The sequence below is a fragment of the Somniosus microcephalus genome, chromosome 5 (assembly GCF_052327205.1).
Source record: "Somniosus microcephalus isolate GS21.2 chromosome 5, FLI_Smic_1.0, whole genome shotgun sequence".
Lineage (NCBI taxonomy): Eukaryota > Metazoa > Chordata > Chondrichthyes > Squaliformes > Somniosidae > Somniosus > Somniosus microcephalus.
This window is the reverse complement of record NC_140991.1, coordinates 279,996,321-280,007,796: the sequence shown is the minus strand read 5'-3', so window position 1 is coordinate 280,007,796 and position 11,476 is coordinate 279,996,321. Positions and strand designations below refer to the sequence as shown.

Sequence of the window (11,476 nt, the reverse complement as noted above, 5' to 3'; positions counted from 1 at the left end):
TATAATGCAGGAAACGCGACAGCCAATTTGCAAGGTTCCAAATACAACAACTGCTTTTAGTGATATTAGTTGAGGGATAAATATTGGCCAGGACATCCCCAGCTCTTCTTCAAAATAGTGCCATGAGATCTTTTATGTCCACTGGGGAGGGTAGACGGGGCCTCAATTTAACGTCTCACCCAAAAGACGGCACCTCCGACAGTGCAGCACTCCCTCAGTCCTGCCTCCGCAAGATCCTGCAAATCCATTGGCAGGATAGGCGCACCAACGTCAGTGTTCTTGCTCAGGCCAACATCCCCAGCATCAAAGCTCTGACCACGCTCAATCAGCTCCGATGGACGGGTCACATTGTCCGCATGCCCGATACAAGACTCCCAAAACAAGCGCTCTACTCGGAGCTCCGGCACGGCAAGAGAGCCCCAGGTGGGCAGAGGAAACGCTTCAAGGACACCCTCAAAGCCTCCTTGAAAAAGTGCAACATCCCCACCGACACCTGGGAATCCCTGGCCCAAGACCGCACCCACCCACCCCTTCAACCACTGTCTGCCCCACCTGTGACAGAGACTGTAGGTCCCGCATTGGACTAATCAGCCACCTGCGAGCTCATTTTTAATGTGGAAGCAAGTCATCCTCAGTTCCGAGGGACTGCCTAAGAAGAAGAAGACTCCCTCAGTACTGCTTTTTTTTTTGTGTGTTTTTATTTCAGATATCCAGGCGTTTTATTCATCTCTGATACGAGATTTCATCTCACTGCGTGTTAAAAGTTAAGGCATAGAGTATAGGGGAGTCCAGAACCAGGGGTCACAGTCTAAGAACAAGGGGTAAGCCATTTAGGACAGAGATGAGGAGGAATTACTTCACCCAGAGAGTGGTGAACCTGTGGAATTCTCTACCACAGAAGGCAGTGGAGGCCAATTCATTAAATATATTCAAGAAGGAGTTGGATCTATTTCTTAAGGCTAAAGGGATCAAGGGATATGGAGAGAAGGCAGGGACAGGGTACCGAGTTTGGATGATCAGCCATGATCGCATTGAATGGCAGAGCAGGCTCGAGGGGCCGAATGGCCTACTCCTGCTCCTGTCTTCTATGTTTCTATATCAGCACACCCCAGTGCACAGGATGTCTGTGAGATCTTGCAGCAAGTGTCCGGGGGGGGCGGCCATCCACCCTCCCTCAGCCTGCAGGTGCGCGCGCAGCCTGGCGCCTCCAGAGGGCGCTGTGAGCCACTCGCCCGCAAAAAAAGAGAGAGCGCGAGCCGTAAATGGTGATGTGCGTCGTTGTCGCGCTGCCGTTGGCTCTTCGGTGTTTGTCGCTCGCTCGCTCCCTCCCTCACTCGCGTACTGACCGCAGCCGCGGGCGCGGCCGCAATCGCGAGCCGACAGGAGCCACCCGAGCCGCCGCAGTGAGTCCCCGAGCGAGCGAGAGCGAGAGAGAGAGTGCCCGGGGGCCTGAGTGCGCGCCCGGGGACCGGCACTGCCCTGCCCTGCCTCCACCCCCCTCTCTCTTTCGGTGAAGAGGAGGAGGAGGAGCCGCCGACGACAAGATGGAGAGCACCGAGGAGGGTGAGAGGATCAAGAAGCCGGGGAATCCGGGAGGGGGGAATAAGCAGGTCGCTCCCCGTCCCCGTGGAAGGGATTAGGTGACAGGAAAATGGGAGGCAGCGTCCCGAGTGAAAAAAACCGAAGGCCAGGCCGCAACTTCACTGCTTGGGGGCTCTTTCGGGTCAAAGGTCAAATGTTCCTGAGGCCTCCCTCCCCCACTCTTTCCCACTCCCTCTCTCCCTCCAGTTTATTTTTGGGGGGAGGGGTTAAATCCAGGTGATGGATTGACTTTGGCAAGAGTTGGATGGTGCCACGGTTTCTGGTGACGTTTCACCTAAGGTGGATTTCTTTTTTTGTGCCAAAGGGACGTGAGTTCTCAGCAATAAATGGAGAAGCTAGCAGCACTTGGCCAGTGCCTGTAAACTGTTACTGAGGTGTTGCTCAATGTGGAACTTGCTGTGAAAGCAAAACTTTCTTTTACTTATCTAGGCAAGACAACAGAAAGTTGCATCGGTGCAGCACCTTAAACGTAGAAAAAAAGTGTTCCCCCCCCCCCACAAAAAAAATGGATGCCAAGTCAAAGGAGGACAAATTCAGAGAGGTGGCCAAAAACTTGGTGGAAAGGAAATTTAACGGTGGTCGGCTACTGGCAAGAGGGAATTGCAGTCAATGTCCCTCACGTTTTCTTTTGTTTATCAGTGGCTACTTTCAGCGATTTCCAAATTAAAGGATTAATTACTATGAGCAACAATACAAATCACAATAAACTAATCCATGGGGGGTGGAGGTGGGGTAATAGCAGTGTAACTCTTGAGATGTTCACTAGAGCACTACAAATTGTAATCTGATTTTTGGGATTGTGTTGTGGGTTGATGTTCCCTGGACCTCTTCATTGGATTGCTACTTTTGTAATCAGTGATAAAATAATAATTTTCTAATATAACACAATTGGGAGGTTTGGATGCTTTTGATGAAGGGTTTGACCTTTAAGTGTGTTTATATTATCTGAATGCCTTGTTTTTGTTACATGGTTAGTGATGTGCTGGAAGGAACAAATATCACATCACAATTTTCTTCCTGTTCGCACAATAAGTTATATTTTGTATGTTTGTGTTGAGCACAAACTTTGTTAAAGTGTAATATTTAACATATTGCAGTGGTGTGTACAGCATTGTCAGTTTGTGAAAGGATTTTGGTATTGTCATCCTTAAACGTTTGCCACGTCACTTATGAGCTACTTTTAAGTTTTCTCCCAAAATTCTGCGGCAGTGTTTTTATGGCTTTTGTTGGTTTTGTCTACTGTAGTTTGAACTAAAAATGAGAAGGCCAGGTAGTAAATAATTCTAGCTGAAACCAGTTGCAGCAGCACCTCTGGCTCAGAATTCCAGTGTACCTGAAAGCAAAAATGCACCATTTGTTGTGATGATCCCTAAGTTTTTATAACAGAAGATTGAAGGAGCAGTCATACTGACCCACATTTCTTGCATCTAGTAACTTTATTAAAAGCGGCATAGGTATTGGGAGCAGATTGCTTGTCTGCCTCTGCAGATGGGGAATGGTGGAGTGGAGATCAAGTTGGGGTGGGAAAGGAGAATTCCTAGAAAATTGGCTTTATTTTAATTTTTAACACATTCAATAGCCTTACACGGCTGGTGAAAATAACATATACATATGTATGCATCAAGTTTGTAATAGAAGTTTCTTGCTGGCAACTGATGTAACCTTGCTTGTGCTCCGGATTTTCTAAAGCTCTTTTTTTTTCTGGTCACAAAATGACTTCGCACCCCATGCAGTGTTGAAGGGATTCCTTGCCACAGTTGACTGCAGTGCTATTTATAATGGAAAGAAAATAATGCACTCATTAAATATTAGGCTCCCTATCTTTTGGCACTTCAATATTATACGTTAAAAATAAAACGTAATGGTTGTGGTTATGTTACCCACAGTGGGCAGCTTATAGACCATGATTGTTTAACTGTACATGTGTTGTAACTTCATCCAAACCCAATGAATGTTGCAACTTTAATACACAGAACAGATGTGTGACACTTTATTTTGTTCTGTTCTGTATATATTAATAGAACATGAGCGATGTTCATAAGTTGATTCAAATAAGCTGAAAGATACCTCAGGATGGCAGAGTGCTTCTTTAACTTTCTTGCAAGGACGCATCAATTTATTTTAGCTTAAACCAACTTTTGGCACTTTTTGACTTTTTATTTGTGCTTAATGGTTAAGGCTGGGAAACAAGGTGCCCTGGAGTGTGGCTAAGGTTGTTTGACAGTTGCTGGTTTGAGCAATGCAGGGTGGCAGAGTTGAGTTAAAGTGGCATTGTTTCTCAGTTCAGGGAAAGTGAAGCTTGCATGCATGTGCAGAACTAGTCAACAGTATCCACATGCAGTTTAAATTTTAATGCTGGAGATCTGACTGGCCTATGTGCTCTAGGTAAAGTTTCCAGATCCTGCACTGGACAGATAATTCTTGAATGTCTTATTGACTAGGCAGGCTACTGTTATTACTATAGCTGGTGTAAAGCCGAAGTGGTGTGAGACTACTTCCTGCAGGTGATCTCCTACCACTTGTCTAACTTTGATTCTGGCAACTCTTCACACTTGAATTACGCAAAGCAAATGTGCATCCAGAACTGCGTTGCATCAAGACATTATCGTATAAAATGCCTATTTGCTGGAACTTCATAGCCACAGTTTTGCTTCATATCCATACGAAGGGAAGATCAGTCACATTTTGAAGGATGTTTGATTGTGTTGTTATGACGTTCTAGCTGTTAAGTCATTTTGTGACTAGCACAGGTAGTCATATTATAAAAAGGACGTAGAGGCACTGGAGAGGGTGCAGAGAAGATTTACAAGGATGATACCAGAAATGCGAGGGTATACATATCAGGAAAGGATGAACAGGCTGGGTCTCTTTTCTCTTGGAAAAAAGAAGGCTGAGGGGTGACCTAGAGTCATAGAGTCATAGAATTATACAGCACAGAAAGAGGCCCTTCGGCCCATCGTGTCTGTGCCGTCCATCAAGCCCTGTCCAATCTAATCCCATTTTCCAGCATTTGGTCCATAGCCTTGTATGCAATGGCATTTCAAGTGCTCATCCAAATGCTTCTTGAATGTTGTGAGGGTTCCTGCCTCTACCACCCTTTCAGGCAGTGAGTTCCAGACTCCAACCACCCTCTGGGTGAAAAAGTTCCTCCTCAAATCCCCTCTAAACCTCCTGCCCCTTACCTTGAATCTATGCCCCCTTGTTATTGACCCCCCTACTAAGGGGAAAAGTTCCTCTTTATCTACCCTATCTATGCCCCTCGTCATTTTGTACACCTCAATCAGGTCCCCCCTCAACCTTCTTTGCTCCAAGGAAAACAACCCCAGCCTGTTCAGTCTTTCTTCATAGCTGAGGCGCTCCAGCCCAGGTAACATCCTGGTAAATCTCCTCTGCACCCTCTCCAATGCAATCACATCCTTCCTATAGTGAGGTGACCAGAACTGCACACAGTACTCCAGCTGTGGCCTTACCAGCGTTTTGTACAGCTCCATCATAACCTCCCTGCTCTTATACTCTATGCCTTGGCTAATGAAGGCAAGTATCCCATATGCCTTTTTAACCACCTTATCTACCTGTTCCGCTGCCTTCAGGGATCTATGTATATGTACACCAAGGTCCCTCTGACCCTCTGTACTTCCTAGGGTCCTACCACTCATTGTGTATTCCCTTGCCTTATTTGTCCGTCCAAAATGCATCACCTCGCACTTTTCAGGGTTAAATTCCATTTGCCACTTTTCCGCCCATCTGACCAACCAGTTTATATCGTCCTGTAGCCTGAGGCTTTCCTCCTCGCAATTTACCACCCCACCAATTTTCGTGTCATCTGCGAACTTACTGATCATACCTTTTACATTCTCCTCCAAATCATTTATGTAGATCACAAACAGCAAGGGACCCAGCACTGATCCCTGAGGTACCCCACTGGACACAGGCTTCTAGTCACAAAAGCAACCTTCGACCATCACCCTCTGCCTCCTGCCACTCAGCCAGTTTAGGATCCAACGTGCCAAGGCACCCTGGATCCCATGGGCTCTTACCTTCTTGACCAGTCTCCTATGCGGGACTTTGTCAAAAGCCTTACTGAAGTCCATGTATACCACATCCACAGCATTTCCTTCATCCACATCTTTTAAAATTATAAAAGGTTTTGATAGAGTGGATACAGAGAGAATGTTTCCACTTGTGGGGAAGAGCAAAACCAGAGGCCATTGATATAAGATAGTCACCAAGAAATCCAATCAGGAATTCAGAAGAAACTTCTTCACCCAGAGAGTGGTGCGAATGTGGAACTCTACCACAGGGAGTGGTTGAGGCGAATAGTATAGATGCATTTAAGGGGAGGCTAGACAAGCATATGAGGGAGAAGGGAGTAGAGGGTTATGCTGATAGATTTAGATGAGGAAAGACGGGAGGAGGCTCGAGTGGAGCATAAACGCCGGCATGGACTGGTTGGGCCAAATGGCCTGTTTCTGTGCCGTATATCTTATGTAATCCTATGATGAAGTGTTCTAATCATTGTGAATCATGGAGTGAACAAGTGAAATAGATGGAACTATTTGACCTGGTAAAAGAAAGGGAATTTGAGCAATCTTGTCTGGTAATTTGGGATGTAGATGTGCAAGTTTGGTATGATGTATGTAGCAGTACTGCAGAGTATGAAAAAATTCAGAATATTTTAGGAATAATACTCTTGTATAGTTGTAATAAAAGGTATGTGGAGTGCATCTGTGTTGATTTAACCGAAGTTAATTCCCTCTCGGTGTTTAACCCCTTCTGGGGTACTGAGGTCATTCGCAGCACTCCAGCTGAGATTAGTTAACTCAACACATTGAGAATTGAACCTGGCACCATCTGGCCTGGGGATTTTGTATTGCAGCAAGTAATGCTGTACCCACTAGCTCCAGTTTGGGAGCTGAAAAACCCTTTTAATACCTCGAGTTGAGTTTATGGCAGTGCTAACTAGCTATTGAATAGTTTAGTAAAATGATTGGATACATGTAGAACTGAATGTACCCTGGTTAAATATATATACTCCATATATATGTGCACAGTTACAAGATTTGGAAATGAGGCTGGATTGCAGCTCTTGAGCAATAGTAGCGTTTCCATAATAAAAACAGAAAATGCTGGAAATACTCAGCAGGTCAGGCAACATCTGTGGAGAGAGAAGCAGAGTTAATGTTTCAGGTCGATGACCTTTTGTCAGAACTGGAAAAGGTTCGAGCTATAACAGTTTTTAAGCACGTGCAGAGGCAGGGAAAGGAGGAGAGGAAAGAACAAAAGGAAAGATTTGTGATAGAGTGGAAGGCAGGAGAGATTAAATGACAAGGGATGATGGTGCAAGGTGAAAGGAGATGGTAATGGGACAAGTAAAGAAACAAAAGATCGGTCTAGAGGTGCTGTAAATGGCAATCTCAGATTCATCAGCAACAGCTGCTGTCTGGGGGGAAAAAATGAGGGCCGAGGTTGTGATCTGAAGTTGCTGAACTCGCTGTTGAGTCCGGAAGGCTGTAAAGTGCCTAATAGAAAGATGAAGTGCTGTTCCTTGAGTTTGCGTTGAGCTTCATTGGAACAGTGTAGGAGGCCAAGGTTGGAGTGGGAGTGGTCCGGAGAATTAAAATAACAGGTGACTGGAAGCTGGGGGTCACGCTTGCGGACTGAACGGAGGTGTTCTGCAATCTGCGTTTGGTCTCCCCAATGTAGAGGAGACCACATCATGAGCAGCGGAAACAGTATATACTAAATTGAAAGAAGTACAAGTAAATCACTGTTTCACCTGGAAGTAGTGTTTAGGGCCCTGGACAGTGGGATGGGAGGAGGTAAAAGGGCAAGTGTTGCATCTCCTGCAGTTACACAGGAAGGTGCCGTGGGTAGGGGAGTGCGTATTGGGGGTGAGAGGAGTAGACTAGGCGTCCTTGGCTTGTGATAAAGAATTGGTGGTGTAGCTATGCAAGTGACAGACTCCTTCTCTGGGAAGGGTTTGACTGTGGATGTGCATGGTTGTGGCAAAAATGAATTTTAACTTCTATTTTTGCATTGCTAGAAACAAACAATGGGGCTGACACCCAAGGTGATCTCTCAAACAATTTTTAAATAGAAAGCCATCAGCTCAGGACAGGCAAGTCATCTGGAAAGGGCTTCCTCAAGGTATGAGATTCTGTGGCCTATGCAATGGTTGTCTGAAGTGTGCCATTATATGCAATGTAAGAAGTCACACAACACCAGGTTATAGTCCAACAGCTTTATTTGAAATCACAAGCTTTCGGAGCGCTGCTCCTTCGTCAGGTGAAGGAGCGCTGCTCCTTCGTCACCTGACGAAGGAGCAGCGCTCCGAAAGCTTGTGATTTCAAATAAAGCTGTTGGACTATAACCTGGTGTTGTGTGACTTCTTACATTTGTCCACCCCAGTCCAACTCCGGCATCTCCACACCATTATATGCAATCACAAACACCTTGGCCGTTGGCTGTTTATTCAATGGTGATGACATTAGATTGAACAGACATTCGCCATGAGAGATGCAGCTGTCGACTGCTAGGATAGCTTGGGGAGGGGTTGATCCCAAGCTGCGGTCCCAGCCTGGTTTAGTGGTTTTGATTGACAACAGTGTCTGATCTTTAAGAAGGGACATGGGGCACTGGCTGGAGTCCTTTTTAATGGGTAGTTCGGTGGTCCACCTATTAGAATTATTTTGAACATCAGGAGGCAGTTTGCAGTAAGTTTTAGAGTCAACCAGAGATGTATGGTTTAAGTGTGAGTGCTATATAGCCAGAGAGTATGGCTAGATTGAGTTTACAGTCAGTAAACCTCTGTCTAAAGCTCATATGGGGTAGAGTTCCCGCTAGGTTGTGCAGGTTTTTCAGCACAATTTGCCCGAAATCAGCCAGACCAGCGCAAAAGGTCGAGGAATTTCAAGCGCAAGTTACGTCCAGCACAAATCAACTTTTCCCGATCTTTTGCGCTGGTTTAAAAAACATTGCTGGAAGCCGCCCCCGCCCCCCCACAAAACTGGCCATGCCCCCAGATCAAATCAATCACCAGGGTGAGTTTCCGCTAATTGCGCCTGTTTGCGGCCCTTTAGTCATATACAGCACAGAAAGAGGCCCATCGCGTCCGCGCCAGCCATCAATCCCTGTCTAATCTAATCCCACTTTCCAGCATTTGGTCCGTAGCCTTTGAGGAGGCTCTTAAAATTAAGGACACTATTAGGCACCTTTTAAAAAAAATCTTTTAAATATTAAAACATTTAATTTATTAAGAAACTGACTAGTGTACACCAATGAAACTAGCAAATGGTTTTGTAGTTTTTTTTGGATATTTAAAATTGGGTTATTCACAAATGGTGAACTAGACAACTCTTATTAAAAATGCTTATTTTTTGTGATAAACCTATTTTCAGCTTTATTAATAACTTAATAAGGTTACCACTCTTAAATATATCATGGAATATTTTTTAATGCAAGGGAGAAAAAATAAACAATGACGTTCTAAAACGCTGCCCGATTGCGCTGGTTCATGGCAGATTTTACATTTGTTATTATGCCAATGAGTTTGAGCGGCAGCTTGAACCATAACTTCACTTTGGAAGTTTGCACGTGGATTGTCGATTGTGCTCAAGGCGGAAACTCTACCCCTGTATATTTAGAGGGAAAGCGAGTGGCATATTTATTATTTTATGCATTGAAGAAGGTAGAGAAATATTTCACTTATTTTTTTTACTGTGCCTTGCATAAATAAAACCATTTGTTGGTTCAAAAATCTGAGTTCTCGGTCTATTGAGTATTCATATCCAGTCCGCCTTTTGAGGAGTGGAGAATTATGTGACAGCATGTGATCCGCTCCAGTAGCCACTGTACAGAGTAAGGGTTCTACTTTATGATACATGGCTCTTGCTATTAGTTATCTAGATATTGGACAGCAAAAGCTTCACTTCAGATCATGGGGAACGTGAGGTCTGTTCTCTGGCACAGAACCCAAGTAAGTAAATAGTGTAAAAAAACAAAAATGAAACCATTGTTATCAAATTCAAAGTGAGTGAGTTCAAAACCCAAATTCTTATGTGATACAATAACTTACCAACTAAGCACTGAAAGCACTTGCTCAATTTGAATTTGAAACTGTGTGCATCCACAGTTATTCAAAACAAGCAGCCTAGATTTAAAACATTTTTTGTAAGGGTGTCATGATAATCTAATGTACTATTCAGTAGAAAGATATTGGGCTTATTCCAGTGTTTGGAAACCGAAAAAAGATTTAGTAATTTGCAGGGATGAAAACAAGGAAGGGTAAACATCTGGCAATATTTTAATCCAAGCTTTTTTTAATTACATAAAACCCTAAGATGGGCCATGATTCAGTGGCTAAGCTTTTCTGGGCCATTTCAATTGATGTTGGATAAAAAGCCTAGCTTCTTCAGGCCTAGGGAAGGGAAATTGGAGGTGAAGAGGCCCAGGCTGCTATCTTGCCTCCGAGGGGCTGGCTAGCTATAGACATTAGAATCATTTCTAATTGTGCTGATTTTGGCAGCTGAAAATTTAACAGGATTGCCAAACTTTGGACTCTCCTAAAACTCTCACTGTTTGAGTTTTGAGCAATTCTAGTTCTTGGTGCCTCTTTTTTTTAAATGGCAATAGCAGCTGGTGTGATCTGTTACATTATTTTCTTGAGTCCTCTACCAAAAGTAATTACTAGAAAATCTTGTCTTTTCTGTCACTTTTATAAGTGAGCTGATTGTTTAACTCGTATTCCATGGCCAATGATCAAGTCATAAGTCAGGTCTAGTTTCACTCGTTTCTACAATGGAGGTTTTCCACAAATGTTACTTTGTGAAGATATTTTTAAAACTAACGAAACCACCAGAATATCATTACATGTGCCAGATTTTCTGTACCCAGAAAGATCCTAATTTTCCATCAAATTCTATATACAGGAAACTTTGTGCTATCCGGCACCCACGGGACCGAGCTGCTGCCGTTGCCTCAAAACTTCCGTACTCTCCAGAGTTAATGTTGAGAGATACGGAGATTCTTATCTCTGTATTTGACAACAAACACTGTTGCTTAGCAACAGCTTCTAAACACTCAGGTGTGGCCCTAAAGCTCTGTAGCTGAAGCTGTTGCTATAGCTACAGACCTTGCACAGCTTGACTGTTCAAACAAAGCAAAAAAACAAAACAAAAAGAATAAAAAACGGCTGCTGATTTTTGCCGGTGGCTCCAGATTGCCGGATAGCTCACCTCCGGATAGCACAAAGTTTCCTGTATCTAAAAGCTGTATTATTAGTTATAGATAGTCATGGGCAGTGTGTTTCACTGTCCTCCTTCCATTATTGCATCAGGCATGTGGTATTCTGGATACTGAAGCAATATGAAAGAAAAGATAGAACCTGCATTTATATAGTGCTTTTCATGGCCTCAGGATGTCCCAAAATGCTTTACAGCCATTGAAGTACTTTTGAAGTCCAGTTATCTCTCCTCCTCTCCTGTAGGAGCAGACTCCTGCCAAAATAAAGTTCCTTCTGTGCCCATTGCTCTCCAGTGCCTTGGCCCAGTGACCTTCCTTTATGCCTGAATGAGACAAGCTACAGGAAACTCTCTTTTAACCGGCACCTAAATATCTGGAAATCTCTCTTAACCAGCAAAATCCAGGAGTAGGTTCAGGTAAGTTTTACTGTACATTAGTGGCTGTGTAACCGGGGTTCCTGGATCTGTGGCTATGTAACCAGGGTTTCTGCACCTGTGGCCGTGTAACCGGGGCTCCTGCACCTGTGGCCGTGTAACCGGGGCTCCTGCACCTGTGGCCGTGTAACCGGGACTCCTGCACCTGTGGCCGTGGACGGGGCTCTCGTACCTTGGTAAGTACACCTCTCTGTAATCCG

At 44.4% G+C, this 11,476-nt stretch overlaps 1 protein-coding gene across 5 annotated transcripts in view; it reads left to right on the top strand.

Annotated features, from left to right (window-relative positions):
- The first annotated feature begins 1,240 nt into the window (after positions 1 to 1,240).
- The window catches only part of marchf6 (membrane-associated ring finger (C3HC4) 6), an 82,709-nt gene continuing 72,473 nt past the window's right edge, over positions 1,241 to 11,476 (top strand). For 4 of the 5 annotated variants that reach the window (XM_085989002.1, XM_085989000.1, XM_085989004.1 and 1 more), the window contains exon 1: positions 1,242 to 1,563. In XM_085989002.1, the coding sequence (XP_085845128.1) occupies positions 1,545 to 1,563 (19 nt within the window). In that variant the 5' untranslated portion in view covers positions 1,242 to 1,544. Of the gene's footprint in view, positions 1,564 to 11,476 lie in introns of all 5 variants that reach the window. The other variant, XM_085989003.1, reaches the window with a different exon arrangement.